General features: G+C 44.3%; 2 protein-coding genes across 3 annotated transcripts; both read left to right on the top strand.

Moving 5' to 3' along the window:
• Positions 1-33: 33 nt before the first annotated feature.
• On the top strand, positions 34-14,394 carry Jumu (Forkhead box protein N4 jumeau). Of its 2 annotated transcripts, none has more exons than XM_077423347.1 (4): positions 34-149; positions 10,545-10,818; positions 11,052-11,852; positions 13,046-14,394. In XM_077423347.1, exons 2-4 carry the CDS (start codon positions 10,592-10,594, stop codon positions 13,734-13,736), a joined length of 1,719 nt encoding a protein of 572 aa, XP_077279473.1. In that variant the 5' UTR covers positions 34-149; positions 10,545-10,591; the 3' UTR covers positions 13,737-14,394. The 2 variants fall into 2 exon arrangements, with proteins under 2 accessions (XP_077279473.1, XP_077279463.1); XM_077423337.1 differs by lacking the exon at positions 34-149 and adding an exon at positions 171-1,118.
• Positions 14,395-19,958: 5,564 nt separating this feature from the next.
• Positions 19,959-23,906, top strand: LOC143905019 (CAAX prenyl protease 1 homolog). Its single transcript, XM_077420113.1, has 6 exons — positions 19,959-20,284; positions 20,583-20,729; positions 20,841-21,044; positions 21,499-22,014; positions 22,250-22,393; positions 22,479-23,906. The coding sequence occupies exons 1-6, from the start codon at positions 20,183-20,185 to the stop codon at positions 22,695-22,697; spliced, it is 1,332 nt and encodes a 443-aa protein (XP_077276239.1). The 5' UTR covers positions 19,959-20,182; the 3' UTR covers positions 22,698-23,906.
• The last annotated feature ends 362 nt before the right edge of the window (positions 23,907-24,268 follow it).

Here is a 24,268-nt window from a genome sequence, read left to right as displayed (position 1 = left end):
TCTATTGATTTTGGAGGTAAAAGACCTGGACGTTTGCACGTCGGAGGAACAAAAAAATAAAGCGCCCGGGGAACGGAAGGAGAAACGTGAGAAATTTCGCGCGAAATTCGGCCGCGTGGAGCGAAGAGGAAGGGTCCGGGAGAAGAACGGTACGGACGAAGTAGTGCGCGCGTGTGTTATCCGCCTGCTCTCTCCCTCTCTCTCTCTCGCTCCCCTCCCTCTCTCTTTCTCTCTCTCCGAGTCAATAAATACACCCATGTGCCGCGTGCGCGCGTGTGTACACGTACCTTCCCGCCATTATCGCGGCGCGCACAGTGTTTCATTCTTAACCGGGGAAGCCTGCCCCGACTCCCCTCCGTAGTGGCCGCAATGGACTCGCCCGTCCGTTTTCAATCTCGTACACGGCGATTATTCGCCGCGCTCGCGACCGTGCTCGCGAACGATTCGGCGGGTGGCGAGCGTCGCGTGGAGGCGGAGGAATCGCGCTGTGCCGCTCGCGAGTACCGGCGCGCCGGGAATATACGTCGGGTTTGCGTGCCGTCGTCGACGAGTGACGTTACCCGCGCGCGCGGTGTTGTTTTGGGTTCGGCCATTTTTGCGAGTGGGGAAGGTTAGGGCAGGGAGGCCCGAGTGCGCGCCCGAGCCAAGCTCGGCGTGGTCGCGCGGGCGCGCGCGAAAGGAGGGCCCCGTCGATCGTCGTCGACGGCGGGATCGATGGACAATCGTGGGCGCCCGATCCGGGCCGAGGACTCCCCCGCGGCAAGTCCGCCTTTGTCAGCCATGTGCATTGCGGCGCATCGTTCAAAACGTCCTCGCACCCCCGTGGCGGCCGGCCAATAGGACGCCGGGCGCCTCGGCCACGTGACCGCGGCCGGCCAATCGGCGCGGCGGGATTTGAAATCTTGTGGTCTTTGTTCACGGGCGAGCTCGTGTCAACCAACGTTGTGCCTCAGTTCCGTCAAGGGGGACCCGTGTCGGTGTACGGTTTATGCATGGTCGCTGCGCCGAAAATTTTCGACCGCCGCTCGCATCGTTGAAATTATATGTGTGAAAGTGCCGGCCGACGCGGACGGGACAGTGCGACTAGGGAAACGTCGAACGCGCAGTATCGACACACGGTAGGTCTGGCGCCATTGCATTTACGCGCCGCGTAAATATTACCCCGCGGAATCCGCGGTGTTGTTAACCGTGTCTCGTCTCTCCCGTTCCCATCCGTCCGTCCCGTTCGTCCGTCTCGTCCCGTTCTCTCGCTCGCTCCCGCGCTCGCGCTCATCTCGCCGTCTCGCTCCGGCTCTCGCTCCGTCTGTCAAGAACGAGGAGATACATCGGAACGGAGCCGGGAGCGGAGAGCCAGACACGGCGAGCGAGAACGACGATGTTGTTTTTTCCTCCTCGTCTCGCGCCCACCCAGCCTCGTCTCCTCCTCTTTCGTTTTCGCACGACCGCGTGTGTGTATACGTATACATACGTGTGCGCGACTCCCGGGCGCGGGAGTTGGGTGAACGTACGCGCGACTCCGTGGAAAAAAAAAAATATTCCGGCGTTTTCGCCAACTACGCACGCCGTTTCCTCCCGCGTCCCGACGGCACACGTTCGCCGGTCGATTATTTCCGCGGGTTATTTCCGCCGAATTTCGCGGCGCGCCGCCGGCCTCGGCCGCCCGAGAGGCATAAACAATCGCGGTCGCGGCCTCCGTCCGTTTCTCGCGTGTCAAAAGCGCTCGCGGCGTGAATGAGCCGCGCGGGAGTACGCGGCGCCGGGAGGTTTCGGCGGGAAGAGCACGTACATACGTGCGCGCGTTATGAGAGAGAAAGAGATGGGAGGAGAGGGGAAAAGCGTTAATTATTAGCGAGAATGCCCGAGAAACAACGGCGCGTTACGAAAACGGTGCAGATGCACCCGCGCGCCGACGGATGTACGGGGAATGCATACGCAACAGAAAACGCGGCATCGGATGTGTGATGTGTACGCGGTGCGTGAATGTGCGCGCGTGTGCATGTATGCGAGAATGCGTAAAGGTGCGCGCGGTCGAGAGAGAGAGAGAGAGAGAGAGAGAGAGAGAGAGAGAGAATGAGAGAGAGAATGTTGAGCGCGAGGGGCGAAAGGAGAAAGAAAGCGTTATGCACTCCGTGACACAGAGTTCCCTTGAGCGGAGATGGGTAAATGGATACGCGCGTAGGTCCAGCAAGTAACAAACAATGAGAAGTAAGTGCGCTTAACCCGAGAGAGGTGACACGCAAACACCCGAAGGGAGAGGAAGAGCTCGAGGAAAAGCGCGCGGGCGACGCGCCGACTCCCGAAAATTGCGAGAAACGTACGTCTTCCAGAATCTTTCCCGAATTTTCTCCGTCGGAAAACCGAAAGAATCCTTCGAACGCTCCGCTCTCAGATTCTCCTTGGAATATTTTATGCGCGCCGCTCTCTCGTTGTCCGTTTCTCCGTTTCCGCCGCTCGATCGGGTGGAGGGGGAGAAGCAGCGAATCTCTCGAGACAAAGGTTTTGGCGGAAGCAAATTTTTCCGCGAGACCGGAAGCCGAGGGAATTGTCCCGAGACGTCCGTCCGCGCGCCGCGCGCGAGTTTTTCCCGATTTCCGCTCCCCCCCGTTATTTCCGTCGCGCATGCATCGTGTATATACCACGGTTTTCCCGCGTAATTGTTGTCCGGCGACGACGACGACGAGATTGACGGCGGCGACTGTTGTGGCCCTCGTCGCCGAAACCGCCAACGGCGATATCGATTTCCATTGATAGCCACGAATAGTAATTTCGCGCGGATCGCGAACGTTAATTGGCCGTCGGAATAACGTCGCCGAGATAAAACCTCGAGTCTCTTCGTTTTCCTTTCCCCGACCTGTGTTCTTTTGTCGTCCGTTTGTCCGTTTTTCCCCGAAGGATACCTGATTTATAAAAAAAGAAACCTTTGTTAAGCTTCGTTTGTTGTTTTTTGTCTTCGGGAAAAGGATAAGTTCCGTAAATGAAAAATTATTTCCATTTTCGAAATGCCGGAGACCAAAAGGGCGGGCAACAAAATGCGAGAGAGCGTAGCCTATATACGGGCAAGAACGGAAAAGGACGCGTATAGATGAGACGACGATGGCGGCAGAAGGGACAAAGGGAAGGGGGGAGAAAAGGCAGCCCTTCCGAGAGCGCTTTCCAGCCGCATGCCGCCGGGAAAGCTATTGACCGTGAGAACCTTCCGGGAAACCCCCCGGTACCCCCCGAATCCCTTCTGGCCTCTTTTCTCTTCGCCATATGCCCACCGCGGGAAGCGGCCCGGCGCGGCGGTCCTTGTTGTGCAGGTATATGGCCCGAAATTCACATTCTTCCCTCCACCGCCCTTCCCCGTCCCGTGTCGTCCCATTCTCGCCACGGCATTTTTTCGAACAGCTCTCGTGCTCTCGGACGATTATTTCTGCGAGGCTCCGGGTGAAAGAAAGAACACGACCGGGATAAAGAAACGGAGGCGGAAAAGTAGCGGAGGACATAGTGAAGTACGACGGAACATCTCTTCTGACGGATTTATATATATATATATATATATATATATATATATATATATATATGTATTTATTTTTCGCGGTAAAAAGGACGGGCTAGGCGAGGAGGAAATTATTTTCTGCGGGCGCGCACAGAAAGTATCGCGCTTCTTCCAATATCGGTGGAAGGTGGGATTTGCAGTGTGAGCCGTTGGTATTAGTTTTTATCGTGCGCGCTCGCTACATGGTAGAAATGATAAATTTATTGCGATGTACAACATTGAAAGTATTACAAGAGATCGGAATCGCGGTAGCGTGGAAACTCGTCGAAAATTTCGACGTGGTCGCGGCGATTCGTCGTTTAAATAATTAAGCAGATTCGGATATTCGAGCGTTTGTTGATAAACTCTGTGAGCATTTTTTGCATTTTTACGATGATTACTCGACGCGCAATTCCGGGGAAAAAACATGGTACCTTCAATTAATCGGTAGAAAAGATCCGAGATCTTTAATTAATAAAGAAGATGTCATTTTCGGGCTGGATCTTGGTAGGTAATAATAATCATAAATTTATTCTTTATCGAATAATTTTTTGAACTGGTGCACCGTAGTGCTGCAACACTGAGAAAAACATTTTTAGATCCAAGAAAATATTTCTTTGAATAGTACTAATAACATATTTACTTAATATAATCACATATTTATTTAGAATTAGATATTTTTACTTAATTTAACTATTCAAAGAAATATTTTCTTGGATCTAAAAATTTTTTTTTTAGTGAATAAGTTATTAGAGTGAGATATTTTGTCTCACTCTAACTTTAACTTATTGCATCAATGTGCACCAGTTCGGAAAGTTCTTCGAAAAAGAACGGGCTAAATATTTCCCCGTGAATTTTGTATATATTATTATTTTTCCAACTCGGTAAACTTCGCGCCGATTATTTTCGGTCATTAAAACAGCTTTTCGTTGGGAAACGATAAATCCGCGTGCTCAAAAATCGTTATTCGAATTAACTCTTGACAAGCGTTTTACTTAAATCGCCGCAAAGAATAGTATACCTTCGTTGTACAGAGCACGCGATTTCGCTGCGCCGTCGTGCAGCTTCCCGTTTTCTTCTTTCGCCGAAAGATTAATCTTGACGAGTCACAGTTAGTTACGGCGTTGTAAATGATTCATCGTGTAGAAAAGTGCCGCTCTCCGAGAAGAGAGGTCTACTTTCCGTAATTTTAGCATACTTCGTAGATTCTTGAAAGTTGCATACGACGAGCGCGATGAAAATTAGATACGTCTAATTTTGATCCCCGACCGCGGTCTCTCTTCTCTCATCCACCTTTAAGTGAGCAGTCGGTAAATAACGGTCGCGCCTCTAAATACGTAAACGCTAAGTTTAATTATTGGTTTTTGTTACATATATAAATATCTATTCGCGGTTGCGCGCTATAAATTATTTACGAGGTAGAAAGTCATCGCGCGCGCGCGGCGGGAGAGAAATAGATCGTTGATAAAGCGCAACGGACGAGTTGCATTTTAATTCGGAGGGGGCATCGCGCCGAGCGGGGGACCGCGGGCCCCCGCGGGTTTTCTCTCTCATCGCGAAACGAATTTGCGAAACAATCGTCGTTAGCCGTATAGCCTCGCGTAACGGCGCGGGGTTTAACGCGCCATCGTTGTGCTTTCGTGCTTTCCGCGCCGCCGTGTTGTTGCGCGCTGGCCGCGCGAGTCCTTCGTTTTACCGATGAAGGCCTGGACATACGAATCGACGGAAGACGTAAGACGTAAATCGTAAGGAAATCCACCAATCAGAGTCGACTAATTTCCCTCTTTAAGAGGGAAGAAGAGGGGAATAGTCGACTCTGATTGGTGGATTTCCTTACGATTTACGTCTTACGTCTTCCGTCGATTCGTGTGTGAAAGCCTTGACGCGAGCGGGTAAGGGTGCCGTCACATGGCAGTCAGAAATTCGGAAAACGGAATCTCGAAAAAGTAACGGAGAGGGGTCAACCAATCAGAGTCAGCTCGATCGGTGCGATTTTTCAAGGGCCGGGTTCCCCATGGAACGACTTTTACGGAAAACTGAATGGCATTCTAAACCTTAACATATTTTTAAATTAAAGAACGTTCTATATAATTTTAGAGCATAATAAAAAATACGTCGAAGCTTTGTTTTTCAATAGACTCTACTACTACGGTAAGTATATCTTTTTTCTTCTAAAACGATAAAAATAATTTTTTCAATTTTTACTTATTCCGGAAATATCAGTCCATGGGGAGCCCAGTCACAAAAGTCGTTACTTTTCCGAGATTCCGTTTTCCAAATTTTTGACTGCCATGTAACGGCATGGCACCCTAACGCGGAATGGAAACACTCGCCGCGGCCACTTTCGCGGCGCTTTGATAATATCGGAGCGGGGAGCGAGTCTATAGGAAATTCTAACGCGATCCGGAGGCTTGATTCCCGCGTCATCGTATTCGGAACCGAATAACGCTACGATTGGCGATGCGATTTGTAATGCGTTTTTGTTTACGCGGGAAACATTATGCGATCTACTCCCTACTACGTGGGAAAGAATAATAATCTTAGAATAATGCAAATACGCGAAATTTCGCAATATTATCGACAGAATTATGATACAATCGACCGATCTTGTTCCGTTAGCCGTCGTTTTGCTCGTTTTACGCGCGAGAAATACATTGTAATTTCTTTGTACGTCGAGGAGTGCGTTGGGAAACGCGTTCCATTGTATCAGGCGGGTTATATACGTTCGGTTCCGCGGTTAACGTGCGAAATTTTGCAAGATCTCGAGGGGGGCAGCGGCGCGATTGGCTCACCTCGCCCGGTCAGTGAAAGCAAAAAAGTTCCAAGTCTGGTGGAACCCATCCATCGAATTAGAAGACGGGATTAGTAAACACCATCGTGAGATCGACGTTTAAGCTGAGGAGACGTCCGTTTCAGGTGCGCGATTACACGGTCTTTCGTAATCGAGAGTTGGGAAAGTATCATTAATGCATAAATCTCCCTTAATCTCGATACTCCCGGTTATGTTCGAGCGGGCCCGGGCTGCGTTCGCGTCGGCTTATATTCCACAGCCGGATACGCGTTCCGCGCGTAGGAAAAACGATCGGAAATAATCTCGTGTATACGCCAGTTCCGAGGCGCTGCGATAATCTCGTTTAGCCTGGCGGTAAGTATGTTATTAGAAGCCCGGCGTTGTGTGCGCGATCTAGAAAGGGATAGCTCGCCGCCGCTCCTTTCTAAACCACGAACCGAGCTGTATAATACGAACAACTAAACGGACAACCGCGGAAATTCTCTCGGACGCGCTTGTCGCGTCCGAGTCGATGTTTGGACGCACGGCCGTGGCCTTAACGAAAATATCCCACAATGTTGTTTATCACTCCCGGTAACCGCACGTAACTGGGATTCGTGTGTTGCGAATGAGGGAGAACGAGAGAGAGAGAAGAGGGCCCGGAACAGGTTTTCGTATAATAGCTCGCGCTGCTGTGGAAAGACGCGATATACCTACGTCGCTCGAAAGATAATACTCGTTTCAGCGAACTATTGGCGATTTTCTGTGGATATACTTTTCCAGAGCGGTGCCGTGAGTCACCGCGTGCTGGCGCAGAGACCGTCGTCGTCGCCGCCGCGACGACGAGACTTTTTCGCGCCAATTCCGCGCGGCCACGTGCGTACGATGGCCACGCGTTGCACGTCGATGCGACGTGCGCACAGACACGTCATTGTGCACGCCAGTCGCTCCTGCATAAGTGACACATATCGGTACTAATCCGTCCGAGAACGGTGTCCGCGACCGATGGGAATAAATGCAGGATACAGGAGAAGAACGATCAAAGTCCACTTTTTCGTCGAAATTTGATCTGATTGTGCTATCTCGTGGAGCATTTTCAAAGAACTTTCATAATTCTTATCTGTTTTGATCAAGAACGGTTGTAATTCGTTGGAAATAAGGCCGAAAGATGTATAAGTGTGTTGGGGGAAAAAACGATCATAATCCATGCACTTTTGGGGAAGAACCATCAGAATCCAACAGACAATGTAAACACTAAGGCCCAGTTTTACACAAGTGTCGGTTAACTTTTAATCTTAGATTAACTCACTCTTCGTCTCTTTCTAAGGGGGACGTTAGAAGGAGACGAAGAGTGAGTTAATCTAAGATATTAAAAGTTAACCGACACTTGTGTGAAACTGGGCCTAAGGCTGCGTTCCGATATTTACTAAATTTTGTATTAATTTGTTCAATAGCTTCCTAAGATATCTGTGATGTCTTAAAACTTAAAATCGCATTTTTCTCGAAATTACTTCCGGATGGACATTGATCGTTTCTCCCCTTCGAATGAATTTAGCAACGTACCGCCTCTGAATTCAGCTCTGAAATTAAAAGCTTCACCGCACGCGTATCCGAACGCTTTCAATCGACGCTCTTAGCACGCAGAGTAGAAAGCTTCATTCCAAAGGATAAAACTTATCACTACCAAGTCGCAAGATATTCTTCGAGTTTTATGGTTTCTTAGTATAATTAAGACTTCATATTCACACAGAAAGAAATAAGTGTGAATAGAAGATTTATATACTCGAAGAAAACTTGCTTGAATATTCACATAGTTCAATAGAGAAAAAAAAGTTGAAATAAAAAAAAGTTGAGATTCTTATAAGATTATAGATCGTTGCGTATATACGAGTATATAAGTTTTGATTTGGTATTTCTGTTATTTTTTTCCTGCGCATTTAACGTTTTCCGTTTACGGATTATCGTTCGGCAGCCAGAGCGACAGCGCGATTAGAGAACCCCCGGCAGAGAAGCGGAACTCATACATTCCGCGAAACTTGCTAAAAATGACGCGGGTAACGCAAAATCCGATATCTGCTTTCCCATTTACAAAGATAGAAGCATATTAATTCGCCCCTTGCGAGCGGTATTAAGGGGTAAACGAGCAGCCCGCGCCGGGGAACCATAAGGGATGAAGGGACCGGAGGGAGAGATCGAGAGCAAAAGAGAGAGATAGAGGGATGGAGAGAAGGAGAGGGGTAAATTTCCAAACGGGCAACGGGGCCGGGGGGGTGTTTAGGGTGCCACCCTGACGAACCTGGGCGCGGCATTGGTGCACGCTGCGCGCGGGGTGCACACTCTTGCAGCTCGCAAATACTGGTCGTGGCGCGGCGCGGCGCGGCGGCCCGAGGGGAGGAGCGGAAGGATACGACGAGGGTGGATGTCGGGGGGATAGGGAGAGAGGTCGGGGTCTACCGAGGGGGGTAGACGTATCAGATCGATACTCGGCGAAAAGCGCGGGCCGAGCGGAGACGGCGCGCGGCTGTGTGTATATCTACGGTTGGTCCATCGCGAGATCCGGATGTTACGACTACGCACAATCTAACGCGGTGGAATATTCGAATCGATGCCGGCTGATATTCTCGCGTCTCCGTGCACGCGCGGAGACGAGAAAAGGGGGGTCTCGGGGCTTTCGTTCCAGCTGCCGCCGTACCGCGCAGCTCAAAATGACACGCGTATATTATTATATGAATCTCAGACAGCACCATATGTCCAAAATCGGGACGTAAGACGTCTTTTAGCCGTCCTTTTTTTTTCGTAAGACGTCTAAAAGATATCTTTTAGACGTCTTACGTCCCGCTTTTGGACATGCGTGCTGTCTGGGATGACTTTACGCGACGAAACTTTATTAAGATCCGCAAGTCGTTCGTTTAGCTCGACTATTATCTCTTTTCCAAGCAGAGATCCCTTTTTCATTCGCTCATTCCAGCGGCGTTTCCGCCGTTAGAGCTCGTCGATTGTCCGTTATTAGTTTTTAATGAGAGATAATCATGGAAAGACACGCGGAGGATGGGAGGAAGAAAAGAAGAGCCGTGGACGAGAGCGCGGGGGAGGGAGGAGCGAGAGGGGGCTCTACTACGGAGCTCCGTGCATATAGTAAGCCAACTGAAGTACTATGAGTCAGTCACACCCACAAGCCGGTTGTGGGTTCAAGATCCTCGTACGCTCTTTCTCTCTCCCTCTCTCTCTTCCACCAATATACGCACACGTGTAAAAGCATCCGCGTGTAATTGTATACGCTGGCGTATACGCGAGAGGTTCCCCGCGCGTACGTATGGAATCTATCGTCTCTTCGCCCCGGCGCAGTATGAGACACTAAACCGCCGATCCTTGGTACTCCTCCCGCTACATTCGCAACTCACGACGTTGATAAAGACCTGAGATAACGTGGGAATTTTCGAAGCGTACGGCCGAACGTAATTGCGAAGACTATATACGATCAAAGACGCGTATCCGCACACAGCGAGATCTTTATAGATTAATAATTTACAATACGTTTCTATTTTTTATTTTATTTTATACATTTTAAAACGATTGACACACAAAGAGAGTCCGTCGAGGATGATTTATGGATTTAGAGACAACGACGAAGGTTGATCCCTAAACCGCCTCGATCGCCGGATAAGCGCGGTATTTCAAGGAACAGATCTGTTTTTATTCGGCGAGGAACTCTCTCGGGAACTCTCACGTGCTTGCTCGCGCGAGCTATTATTCCGCCGACAGAGCGGCTCGCGGTGCTGTAGACATCGGTCTAGGGTACCCTTACGAGGAATTCTGTGAAAATGATCGATCTGCGAATTGCGTGCTGATCCAAATAGCTCCTCATACGAAATCGTCATTAAAACACGCGTATTGAGACACAGATAAGTCCCACGCTGGGAGGATGAAAGCGATAAAAACATTGCGTGCCAGTAAATATGTAATATAGTTAATGCAAACAAAAATGTAAACAAAAAAATATACATATATAAATTCTACTAGACAATATCGTATTATAGCTAGGGGACTAGCTACTCTTTATGGAGCTATAAAAGTACAATTTCGCTTAAGCGATAGAGTGACTTCACGCGCGGGGCTTCGTTATGCCGATGTCGCTTTTACGAAGATGAAACTTTTTCGGGAGGATAATTGGCGGCGGATTGCAGCTTAGCCATATTATTTGGCACGTTCCGGACCATGGTCTTCTAAAGATACCATATCCATTTCTTTTCCTTGCAGTCAAGTGAATAGAATTGGATACCGTAAATGCGTACAATACCGTCGGGATGGAGCAGGGATTGTCTGGGGATCCATGGGACTGCCTGTTCGGCAGCGACAGCATCTCCGACGCCTTCCAACAGGGTCGTCCAGAGATGTTTCATATGGGCATACGGCGTTGCGACAACACGAGCCAAATCAGCTGGTTTGGTCCAGGCCTCGGTTTCGATTTCGACGACGTCTTGACGGAGGCCGACGACGATCCGATCTGCTTCAATGACAAAAGCTCGAACAGGTAAGACGAACCCTTTGGAATTCTTTACCTACAATGATCAAAGAAAGATGTTATTAGTGCCAACAAAAGTTGTCTAACTAAAACTTACTGAAGGAGAAAGAGAGAGAGAAAATACGTTAATATAGGATTTCGAAATATTTTACCAAGGCTCGAAGTCATAAAAGTTAAATTAAAGAAAACCTCATTTACTTAATAAATTTTATAGAAAGTTTAATATTGTCTGTGTTTTATAGCAATCTGGAGGAATTGAATCTGGACAGCGACAGTGAACTGGCTTTGACGTTGGATCCGAATTTGATACTACCGCATAACATGTCTATCTGCCCCGCGACGAACAGCGACGCGGCGATGATGGAAACTGCGAGTGTGGAGGAAAACGCCGAAAATGAGGGAGAAGAGACGGAGAATGAAAGTGAGGTCGAACGAACCGAAAATGATGAAGAAAATGAAAGCGAAGACGAAGAGGAGATCGAGAATGAGGAGAACGAACACAGCGAGACGGAGTACGAGACGGTGGAAGAGGAAACGGAGGAGGAAGAAGAGGAGGAAGACGAGGAGACGGAGGACGACGAGCCGGATACGACTCTGCAACAGCCGCTCACACCCTTGAGCGTGGAGGCACCGACGTCGATGTCATCGTCGTCGGTCAGCATCGGCGCCAGGACGTTAACCGCTTCCACCATCGCTTCCTCGCCGACGATCCAACTGACGAGGTTGCATCACCCCAAGATAAGCACCATATCTGGCACAGTCAAGGTCCAGGACATCAAGCTGCTCGCAGCTAACTCGGGGAATCAGGTTGCGTTGCAACAGATTCGCAAACAGATGTCCTATAACAACAATGTGCACGACGTTAGTACGGGTGCGACGACGACGGTTATGATACAGGCAAAACGCGAGAAGGACTTAACGACGGGAAACCGCGACAATTCTTATCCGAAACCCGCGTACTCGTATTCGTGTCTCATCGCGATGGCACTGAAGAACAGCCGAACGGGATCGCTGCCGGTTTCCGAAATCTATAACTTCATGTGGTGAGTGTTCTTAAAATTGTTACCGCAGAAAACACATCGCAACTTAGATATTTAACACTTGCAAGTTGCTAGACAATTAAATGTTAAATCGATATGTAAATAATTTACGGGAGTAATATAAGAAACAAAAGAGAGTTTCGCTCTTATTCAATTTTTCAAATGTGAGCTCCAAGTTATTTATTGTCTTAATAAGTTTCTTCTTCTCTGGATGCAAATTACTATTTTTATCGTTTCATAAGATCTAATTGCAACTTTCTTAAAGATATCGCCTCAGAAAAGAACGTATTTTACGAATAAAATGGTTTTAAATAAAATAACATCGTAATAACTGCAATTCTTTGAATAGCTTTTTAAAATAAATTACTTTTCTCGAATGTTTTTTCTCGAGCTTTTACAAGCTGAAACGTTTGCTGCATTTTTTGCATTAGTACATTATTCATTATAATTGCCAACGAACGTGAGATATTGCCATAAGAAATTATGTTTTTGGGACGAACAGCAAGGAACTTTTTACTTGATGAATAACGTGTCGCCCGTTTGCTTATTTTCGGCCATTTGGCCGGAAGGATAAAGGGTCTGGCAAAGCCCCCCTGCCCCGCGCTTAGGTACACGAGGGGCAAAAGTATTGTCTTTTCCCTCTTTATTCTCGGGTTTTACGGGTCGGAAAGGGAGCTGAGCGAGAAGCTGCCATTTTGTATGGGGTCCCTTGGAACAACCGGGGGCACGCCGAGGTACAGTCCCCCCTAGAAATCGACGCCGGGCCCCGTTCTTCTCGTTTACCACCTGCCTTCATTTCTCGCCGTTGCAACTCACGGCCATGATCGTAAAATAACTGCTCGTCCTTTGCAGTCGTGTTTCATTAGAGTTTCTTCTGCGCCAAACGAGGATATTAAGACACGTTTAACTTTACGGATTGTCTCGTGTGAAATATTTTTCAAAATAACAAAAAAAAGCAATTTTTCTCGAGGAAATAAAATTTGCTAAAATTAGACCTGAATATTGTTAGAATTCTGATTGAATTAAACTCGATCGATCTTATCCATTTTATAAATTTAATTATTATTTGCCAAATAATTCTCTGATATATGATATGATCTAATATACTTAATTCTTTGATTTTTTTCTAACGCTAACGAAAAATTCCGATTTGCTTCAAATTTTCATGTCCCATTTTCCCGTTTTTGTTCACGCAGTCGGCACTTTCCCTACTTTACGACCGCGCCGACTGGCTGGAAGAACTCCGTGAGGCACAATCTGTCGCTGAATAAGTGCTTTGAGAAGATAGAGAAGCCGCCCGGCAATGGCAGTCAGCGAAAGGGTTGCCTCTGGGCCATCCATCCGTCGAAGGTGGCCAAGATGGACGAGGAGGTGCGGAAATGGTCGAGGAAGGATCCGACCGCGATCAAGCGGGCAATGGTGAATCCCGACCAGCTGGAGCTCCTCGAGCGGGGCGAGATGAAATACGAGGGGGACAGGCACGAGGAGACGTACGAGGATGCGGAGAGCTACGCCGATTCCGAGACGGGTGGATCCGCGGTGGACGAGCCCATCAACGACGACGAGAACGTCACGTACGACGAGACCAAGCAAGTCGATATCGTCGACGATGAGATCGTCGTGGAGCAGCTCTACGAGGATCTCGATCTCGATACCACCGAGCTGCTTGATACGCGACTAAACGACTTCCCGAGGCAGGAGCGGCCGTTGGTGTACGAGTTCGTCTCGTGCGCGAAACGCCAGAAAACGCTCTCGGGCTCGCCGTTACAGAACGATTACGTTTATCAGCAGGTCAATGCGGCGTCGCCCCGGAAGAAAGCGCATCTCGTCGCGCTACGGGCCGGAGGAACCGCGCCGGGTGCCGGATCGCTTCTCGAGCCGGAGTAAACTTATTGGGACAATTTATACGATCTCCTATTTAAATATATATACACGCGGCCAAGAGTACACATCCCTCCCTTTTTTATTGCTCGACAACACTGTAAATAATTGCGTCACGTAACTTTTTTTATAGCCTGAGATTTTGTAAATAATTGTGTTTTATACGACGATGTACCTTTTTTATACAACGCGCTTGTATATATAACTGTAATTTTTAAGTGTACAAATATCTGTACATACACAATGTACAAAGGCTATTTTTTTTTCTTAGAAACCATAATGTGGGACCAGCCCGTAGGCGTGCGCGTAGAAAAGTTTTCAAATATAAGCGGTCATTTCACGTTACACACATTTACGAGGAAAAGAGCCATGATTGAGAGAAAAATTCCGAACCGATTGGATAGGGGACGGCTGTTACACATTACTGAATTACTCTTACGCTCGCCTAACGCATGTCTAACGGCGCCACTACACAATTTTGTAATAAACATTTTTTAACGCTCGTTAATTACTCGATCTATTTTATTTGCAACTCTCGAAAATACCGGATGCGTAGAAATAATAATGCGCCAGCTTCCACGTACCGTCCGCGAATAGGAAATAAATTAACGAACACGAAGCTCACGAATCGTCACTGCCAAGAATGGTCAAAGATAAAAAAATACGAACGTAGCGGATAACGCGTAGATTACAGTAAAGATACGACACGCGATCTCATACCGATCTTACAAGTTTACGAGGACTGCAACTCATTTAGTGCTATTCCTTCGTGCGTGATTATTATGTGGGGTTTTTTTTCTTTTTTTTTTAGGATGTCTTTTTTATGGACTCGTCGTATTTAGCCCTTCACCGTTATGATTTTTATGTATTATACATGCCGATGCATGTCGATCGACTGATATTGCTATAATCGACAATAGGAAATCTCTAATTTATTCTAATTTTAATTGGATCATCAATTTAATGGTATCGTCGATTTTTTTACGCGAACAATTGCGTGATAACTTCCACGGCAGAAAGTTAGGTGCCATTTCACGTTGACGCTCGACGTTCATTTTCAGCGAGCAAAAATCTTCAAATATAAAATATATTTTATTTATATATATACATAAATTTACTTATATAATATAAATAAGTAAAAAATATTATTTCTAGAGTCACGTGGTTTCGCTTTGACAAGAAATAAAGTTGAATTTATTCAACATCCAGCGTTGACGCGCTGAATCGTCGTTGATCGTCTCAGTACAATAAAAAATAGACTTCGAAATACGTAAAATATTAATTATTTTCAAGTAATATCTTCAAGTAATAATATTTTACGAATATATATATATGTAGGTCCGGAAGTATGTTCCGGGACTTTTATTTTGATATCGGATATATATATATAATATATATATATATATATATATATATATATATATATATATATATATATATTATTTCTGAAGATTTTTGCTCACTGAAGATGAGTGTCGAGCACCTTAACTACTGCAGAGCATGAATGAAGTTTTGTTAACAAAACTTCGTTTTTTTTCTACATTTGTAAATCTTGAAAATTTCCAGTAGATTCAAAGGATGAATTTGTCATAGATTTCAAGGATTTTATCGTCGAGCTTTCATCCGGCACGGCGTACTTGTACATTATATTTATATATCGTTCGCTGCGTTCGAACGCAATTTCATTCCACGCGAGCAAGACCAAGCTCTAACGCTTACAAGGCATTTAGATAATCGATAAACAAATAGGCGATTGTGAATGTGAGAGAGAGAGAGAGAGAGAGAGAGAGAGAGAGAGAGAGAGAGAGCGAGAGAGTGATAGCGTATAAGGTAGCGATTAAATTAAAGTAGCGTAGTTTTTGTACCTGTTTGTAATATTTCTATATACCGTTAAATGAGTGTGTAAAACTTTCGTGTGTAAAACGGCACGAAATTAAAAATGATGTATATGTGCAATGACTGCAATTTTGTAATAAACTACTGATACGCTGTACTTCGCGCCTCGTGTTCGCTGTCGCGTTTCGATCGCGCGCCAATTAACGTCACCCGGTGATCATCGATAAGCCCCACCTTTTTCATCATTTTCTTCCTTTTCTTTTTAACGTTTTACACGCGTGCAATTGATTCGCGCGATTCGGTCGCGTTAAATATTCCGTGTATCGTTCCCGCTCGACGTTAATGTCACGATTACGGACGGGCCCTCGGAACATCCACCCCACTTACGTAATCCAGCGTGAAAAGAAGGAAAAAAAGAAAAAAAGGGGGATGGCGAGAGAGAGAGAGAAAGAAAGACCGAGGGCTGACAGCCGCATCTGCGTGCACGCGTTTATCGATACGCAACCGTCGTATGCGGACGCGTGTCGTCCTCATGTCCGATTACATACGATCGGCGATAACCAGTTTACGCGCGCACACGCCGCCGCGCCGACGACGGAGTTCTGTCTATTGAAACGGGCGGCGTACGATTCATATTCGGTTCGCTTCGCGGAGCAAAAGGGAGAGCGAGAGAAAGAGAGAGAGAGGGGGGGAGGGAGAGCGAGAGGGTCTTCCGCCAATGAAACCGGTTTCTCGGTCGAGCCCTGATCACAAAGAACTCGGCCGCGCTCACGCGAGATCGCCGCCGTGCCGGGGCCCTCGATCGCGGCCCCGACTTCGGGGCCCCGTCGCCCCGGCAATTCTCACCGAGACGATTATTTTCTTCAACGTTATCGTCTCTCGTACCCGGGGAGGGGGGGGGATCTGTATCGCGGACCCGCTCGTGGTAATTCGTGTTAAATCGTAAATCGGGAAATAAACAAAAGGGAGGGGAAGGCTTGAGGTGTACAAATCTTCCACGAAAGAGCGATTTGTGTGCGAGTCGACCAGTTCCGTTCGGTCGCTCGCACAAAGACGATCCTTCGCGCATACATTCCGAATGCACGGCCGTGCGCGCCCTGCCCCTTTTGCCCTCCTTCTCCCTCACCGCCACCGCGGTATTTATCAGCCGCATCGCCGCGGACGTTTCGTCAGGTGTTTCGAGCACCGGCGAAGCGCGTCCAGGACCGGTTTACGGCCGCAAGGGGCCCCGGGGTTGATTAGTGGCGTTCTTATCAGAGAGTCAAGAAGTAAAATCTCTGACGATTCGCGTTTCCTAAGAATTTTGAAGACTTTGTAAGGATGAGAAATCTTTCGATCGATAAAGGGACTCGGGGACGGTCTCGCGATCTCAATGCGCGTTGAAAGAAAAAAGGATAAAAAAAAAAAGAAAATTATACGAATCTCGAAGTAGGTTTCTTTGTTTTCAAAAGCGAGCGAGTTTTTTTATTAGCACCTTTCAACGAAGGTTCTACTTCTACGGCCCTGATCGATACGGCCGATTTCAGCCGATTATCCGTGGACGCGGGACGCTTCGAAAACTCCCACGCTATTTCGCGCCCTTATCGTGTTCGGAGCGCATTGAGCACCGCCGATTAGAACGCGGCAAGGCCGATAGATACGACATGTACGCGTGACCTCGTGCCGATGCGTATACACAGTCGCACGCGTCCACGCGTTCAAACAGAGGAAACGAGAGAATAGCATTGAAAGAGAGAGCGGGAGAAAGAATCTCGAACCCACAACCGGCTTGTGGGTGTGACTGACTCATAGTATTATACTACAGTCGATTTACACACGTTTCGTAGTACGCAGCTTCTCCCTCTTCTTCCTTTCTACTTTTCTTTGGAACTTCTTTTCCCTTCTCTTTGTTTCTCTCTCTCTCTCTCTCTCTCTCTCTCTCTCTCTCGTTTTCTCTTTCTTTCTTTTATCGCGCGGTTTCCAGTCGGGAAACAAGACTCCACGCGCTGTACCGTAAATTCTGCAAATCCGACTCCCAGCCGCCTATCAGAAATTGACTTCCTTGAATTGTTGAAAAATAAATAATCTAACGTTGGTTTCCCGTAACGTCGTCGGTTCTCTCCCGACCCTCCCGCCCAGCTGCGTGTCGCTTTCACGACACGCCATGTGTACACCGAGTCGACAGTCGAGCGATGGTCTGGCATATTACGTATATGTCGACTTATCAGCCGCATCACCGAGGGACGGAAGAGCGAGCTGAGCGAGTAACTTGAACCTGCATCGTTACCGCACTCATGGCATTCACGCTGCGCTCGTGCAAGCTACCATATAGTATACAATCACCTCTTCTAAGCGACATTAAATCAGAATAAAGCAAAAAGATGATCATCTATAATCTAATGTTTTTTTTTTCTATTTTTCCCCCATTGAACACAAGTCCAATTTATTCCATATTTGGAAAGCATTTACTTTTTCAATTGACGTAATACGAGTGAAAGCTCACCTTGCGTATTATTCTCGGGTTTTCTTTCCCTAGCCCGATTATCTATTATTTACAGAGCTCGTAAACGTATATAGAATTCACGTTGAGCGATTCTCTCAAACGCCGGGCCCACCCCGGCGCAATCGGGAGATAAGTTAATCTCCACTGAATGGGAATTCTTGCGGAGTGAGGAGAAAAGAGAGAAATAGAAGCGGGGCCACCAAGAAAAGAGAGTCGGGTCGCCTCTATATACGCGGCAAGAGGGAAAAGAGAAGGAAACGCGTACTCTGTGTGGCGCATTATATGCGCTCGGCAGACATCGTAGGCGCGATTCCCTTTCTTCCCTCTCGACTTCTTCGTCCCCCCCCCCTCTACCCCCTCTGGTCCACCCGAGACTTCGTCTTCAAGTTTCCATCGCGCGCGAGAGAGCGTATCTTACAGAGCCCAACTTGAAAACTGACGAAAATAAAGCGAGGGGGGCTCCCCAAGGTTTTTACTTCGCTCCGCGGCCCCTGTCGCGGGTGAAGGACCAGACGGCCACACATATGCGCGTCTCATCTTTTAATGCCGCTCTTGATTATTCCCCCTCTTCACCCCCGTCTACGTCATGATCTCTCTCTCTCTCTCTCTCTCTCTCTCTCTCTCGCTCTCTCTCGCTCTCTCTACAGGGTGTCGCGAACGAACCGCACGCGCGCGATCGCTCTTTCGTTCGTCAAAATTTTTTGGGAGGCGACTGCGACTCATCGAGATGACGAAAGCGCGGCGGCCCCCGCGCGACGGAGGTGAAATCGCTGGCTAGAATTCTTTCAATTTCGACGTCGACCTTCGTCATCAGGCCACTTCGTTGGGGTCTTTCTCTCCTTCTTTTGAGGTCACTGTGGCAAGAGCACGGCCCTGATGGCCGATCCACGGCGAGTCTCTCTACGGCGAAAACTTGACCGAGGAGGCATGACACAAAGGAACAGCCTTGAAGAAGAATGGCCGCTTATACTCGTGTTAAATCGCACGGTATCGGATGGTCGGTTCCACTTCAGCGCGGCGTTTCCCTCGCGAAATGAACATCCATCAATAAACGCGCTAGTATATTATATTCTGCGAAAATTTATTTTGTACGCTTATTTAAGAAATATCGAAATTGTTAAGAATGTTATAAAGCTGCACTAGTTTTGCGAGCGTACTGTGCGCAATTGTACAATAAATAATCGCTTGAATATTTATGCATTATGTCTGTGTATATACGTTTCGTTAGCATGCTAGCGCAGTCTTCCTCGTGCCAATGTAAATAGCGAAGGATAATTTACATGAATAAATTTTTTTAAATTATTGCAATGTTCGAAGTTCTGACTTTAGAAACCGTTTGTCTGATTACATTCTCTGATATTTTGTTAATTTTTGATTATATTATCTGATTATATTATCCTATTATCCTATTTTGTCGATTTTTGAGAATTAAAAATTTTGTCAACAATCTCAACAACTCGCGCCAAAAATTATTGCCGGTAAAAGTGCGCGCTGACTTTACCGACCGTCCATAAAGTCACCGCGAATTTTACCGACCTTGGTAATTGCACCGATATGACACGTGTTCAATGTTAAATTGCTGACAAAATTTGCAATTCTCAAAAATGACAAAGGGGAATGTAATCAGATAGGAGGTGGCACTAATTAATGTTTCAAAAACTGTTAATGTTAAAAACCCGAAAATTTAAACCTTTAAAAAAAGGCAAAGCATTCGTTTTTCGCGGCTGAACATACTTCATGCACGTTTTCTCTTTTTCCTTTCAACGTTTAATTACATACCTATATTTATTTCATTTGAAATTTACATTAAATATAACGTCTATAGCGTAGCTGCAAAACAATATAGATTTTTATTAGATTAGTTCATGATTAATTGATGCTGTCACATTTTGATTGGTTAAGATTCTGGATACAACTGCAGATTGCTCCAATGCTCCAATCGACTACGCGCGCACCCGGCACCGGGCTCAAAATACGTGTGTTTATGTAATTTTAACCTTTACATCTCAACATCTTTATCTTTCGTTCCACGCCGCGAAGGCCGCCCCGCCGTGAAGTAGGGTCGTAAATCGCAGGGTGGTCGGCGATAGAAATTTGCTGAGAACATCTGGAGATATCTCGTTAACATATTAAAATGGAGACACTTTTGAATTTTTGGGAGAGACATATCCTCGAGACAATTTTATGCATGATATGGCTGTTAAGCTTTTGGTATTATTATTTGAACTTCCGCCAGGTAGGTCAACCTTTCCTAACCTGCAATCATATTTTTATACTTTATCACGATAGAAGAATAGTTAGGATGCTATGTCATTTCTAAAATTAGCAAGATTTTAATATACACTATTTATGTTCAGTCAAATCTCTATATATTTGCATATTTATTTTTGTTCTGTTTGAATCGTATTTATTTCAATTTTTGCCTCTTTTTTTTAGGAGGGATTAAAAGATAAAGTGGCAACGTAAACGAATGAATTGATGATAATTAAATTAACATTTGTGATTTATGTATATTATGAATGTGCGTGTTACAGAGAACTCTGCTGAAACGTATGGTTGATGTACCAAAAGCGGTTGAGGGTTTAATGACTAAAGATATATACGACAAGGCTCGTGCATACGCATTGCACAGAAATACCTTTAGTACTTTTCAGGATGTATATTCGAAGATCTATAGTACGGTGAGTGTCATAAAACGCTTCTACGTATTCTATATGCCGTCGATGAAAACGGGAGGCAATTTTTTAGGTATTGTTCACGCAGATTTGCGTTACGTAACAGTATTTTTACAGTTAACCCTGACGACTTTTGCCTATCACTATTTCTGGCAATGCAGCATTCAAATAGCCAAGTACTATGGTTTTAATCACGAGAGCGAGATACTGATAAGTGCGATATGCATGGTCTTTATAAGCGTATTTTCATATATAGCCAATCTGCCGATAGACATATACGACACTTTTGTTTTGGAGGAGAAACATGGCTTTAATAAACAAGTAAGATTCTCTATATAATATATTTTGCAGTTATATAGAGAGTTTTTTTTTATATACTTATATATTTAATCGTTGAATATAAGAGTTGATTAAAAGAATATTGCTGAGCCAGAGGTAATCTTTTTTTCGCCAGTAATAATTAACAAAGGAGATGGTTTAATTTGATCCAACTGGCCATTTGTCAATACGATACACAACGTTTCGATCATGGTTTGTGGTTCTTGTCAAGTGTAAACTAAATTATAGATTTACAATAAGGCTGTTCTACGAAACATCCTCACTGTAAATCTATAACTTAGTTTACACTTGATAAGAACCGTGGTCGAAACGTCGTGTATTTGAATATTATATTAATAAATGACCAGTGTATGTGTTGGGTCGAATTAAACAATGGTTGGTTTACCATCTCCTTTAAGAATATCGCTAATTAACGAATGTCAATACTTATTTGCAGACAGCTATGTTTTTTATTAAGGACGAAATCAAAAGATTCCTTGTGGGTCAAATTATCTCTTTACCTCTTCTGTGTGGCATGATTTGGATTGTGCAAAATGGTGGCGATTATTTCTTCTGGTACTTGTGGCTGTTATCCGTAGTGGTCTCGTTATTCTTGATGATTCTGTATCCCGAAGTAATCGCGCCATTATTTGACAAATATTCACCATTACCTGACGGCGAATTGAAGCGAAAAATTGAAGAATTGGCAGCTTCCTTGAAATTTCCTTTGTACAAGCTGTTCGTGGTTGAAGGCTCCAAGAGATCGTCACATAGCAATGCCTATCTGTATGGTTTTTACAAATACAAAAGGATAGTTCTCTTTGATACGCTCATTAAGGAATATTGTAAGAAAGACAGCAACGAAACCGATAAAGAGTGTGGTTGTGAAACAGATGAAATACTGGCGGTACTCGCGCACGAGTTGGGTCATTGGAAACATAATCATGCTGTGAAAGGATATCTACTGTGCCAGGTATAACTTTAAAGTTAATTTATATTTTATGTCAAGGAGTTAATCTTACAATATTGATAATGATATTTCATTATTTTTTTCTAAGGCAAAATTGGCTCATTACAGAGAATCGCTTAATATATTTAATAAAATAATTTTAATATATTTTTAACAATATAAAATATGTTATATATGACCTGAGCAATTCTTTACAGTTTTCTTTGTATTTTTAATAATAAGTATATATATTTTTCAGATAATAATTGTAGCCAATTTCGTCATGTTTGCCAAGCTCTTGCGATACACACCAATGTATAGCGCTTTTGGCTTTGTGGACACTCAGCCCATCATGATTGGCCTATATATAGTATCAGCGTATATTTTAATGCCACTGAATACGGTAAGTAATTATTACATTTTTTTATGATTTTTATATTATGTATTAAACAAGAGATTATCTACGCAAATTCTTTTATTATTTTCAGGTGTTTAATTTTGTCAGCGTGGTGATTAGCCGAAGATATGAATTTCAAGCAGACAGATTTGCCACGAAATTAGGCCACGGCGAGCCTTTAAAGGCAGCTCTGGTAAAATTACAGAAGGACAATTTGAGCTTTCCCATATACGATAAATTGTACTCCTGTTGGAATCATTCACATCCGCCTATGCTTGAACGATTAGAAGCGATAGATAAAACTAATTAAGGGACGAGTTTTTCATTCTGTGCGATTTTTATAACTTGTTTCTCGACATAAAAAATAAAGCCTGGAGAGGTACAGCGATACAGGCTTTAATTGTTGGTTGCGTTATTTTATACGTTTTTTCTTTTTATTTTAATTATTCCACTATCTAGTTGAGCGAACCTAAATACGAGTTCGAGACAATTATGCTTCCTGTTTATTGTCATAATGTCAATGTGATTCTGGTCTTATTATAATATCCATCTTTTTACAATCCACTCCAATTGAATAGGAACTTTTAATAGAGCTTTACTATCATACGATGTTTTTATATATAATATATACACATATATATATTAATATATACGTATATTAATATATTCCAGCATTTAATATTTACATATGTAAACATTTTTCCAGTATCATTAATGTCGTGAAAAATGACCACAATATTTTGTATTTTTTAAATGTTTGTAGGGGTTTATCTTACATTTAAATATTTCGAGTATACTTCATTTTTCGAGGACATAGACTAGATTGTTATATTTGTACATATCCATTAGAACTTGCGCTTTACTATTCAATATATCGTTATTTATCATTCATAGATGAAGATTCTAAATGCTATTAAGTAAAAGTTCAATTAACTTTAGGATACGATAAACAAAATGTAAGTTGATATTCCATTCAACATTGTTTTTACAATACTGGGAATCTGTAAAAATATATCACGTTTGTGAATTATTCACATATTTATTCTCGTGTTAATAGACATAGTTCTTTTTTATAATGACTGCTAAGATGCGTGAAAACGTACTTTAAAATTTTCATGAGCTAATTATTCACAGTATGACAATGTCAAGGAAGATAATATACCTGTCTCTTTTAGTGAGCACTCTTACTATTCAATTATACATACAACTTATATATAAGTGTATCCAATATATTCCATTATACATGCACCTTACGTATAAGTTCCAATCTAATTATCTGTACGTTAACGACCGAGTGATAAAGGCTGCATTAATGTTATAAACATTTTTTCATTCTTCCATTTGGCCTTTAATGACTCAAGATAAAAATGAAGAAAGATATGTATATGTGTGTATGTATGCGTGTGCATTCATTTTTGTAATGTTAGTTATAATAACTTAAGGTTCTTCTAAAATGGTTACTATATAAATCGCGGTTATAGCTTGCTTATTGTAATGTACATGTATGTTTACTTGTGTATATATATATATATATATATATATATATATATATATATATATATATAATGTGTGTATTATATTCAATATATTACATAAACTCGAGATTTTAACTTTATTATCCCATTCTGAAAATATACACCGAAAAGTAATTTCATATAATAAGCTATTGACGATTCAACATTTTTTTGTAAAAGCGCTTTTTGACCAAAAACATTATCTCATCTAATCATGACACAAATCCGCTTTATTACTTTTGATGAGATTAAATGGTAAATTCGAAATTAAGGACTAAAAGTTATCTGTGCTATGCTGTATCAACTTGTGAAGAAAGATTCACACACTGAAATTGAACTTGAATGTATTTCTAATATATTTTATCGT

The sequence above is a fragment of the Temnothorax americanus genome, unplaced genomic scaffold, assembly GCF_048541705.1.
Source record: "Temnothorax americanus isolate GAGA-0224 unplaced genomic scaffold, ASM4854170v1 Scaffold11, whole genome shotgun sequence".
Lineage (NCBI taxonomy): Eukaryota > Metazoa > Arthropoda > Insecta > Hymenoptera > Formicidae > Temnothorax > Temnothorax americanus.
The sequence above is the reverse complement of the archived record's forward strand: the minus strand, read 5'-3'. Positions and strand labels throughout refer to the sequence as shown.

Excerpts from the sequence above, each read along its gene's own strand:
- LOC143905019 (XM_077420113.1), top strand. The coding sequence starts at position 20,183 with ATGGAGACACTTTTGAATTTTTGGGAGAGACATATCCTCGAGACAATT. Across the intron at positions 22,015-22,249 it reads AAGGATATCTACTGTGCCAG|ATAATAATTGTAGCCAATTT; the intron begins GTATAACTTTAA and ends TATATTTTTCAG. Across the intron at positions 22,394-22,478 it reads TTTTAATGCCACTGAATACG|GTGTTTAATTTTGTCAGCGT; the intron begins GTAAGTAATTAT and ends TATTATTTTCAG.
- Jumu (XM_077423347.1), top strand. The coding sequence starts at position 10,592 with ATGGAGCAGGGATTGTCTGGGGATCCATGGGACTGCCTGTTCGGCAGC. Across the intron at positions 10,819-11,051 it reads AATGACAAAAGCTCGAACAG|CAATCTGGAGGAATTGAATC; the intron begins GTAAGACGAACC and ends TGTGTTTTATAG. Across the intron at positions 11,853-13,045 it reads GAAATCTATAACTTCATGTG|TCGGCACTTTCCCTACTTTA; the intron begins GTGAGTGTTCTT and ends TTGTTCACGCAG.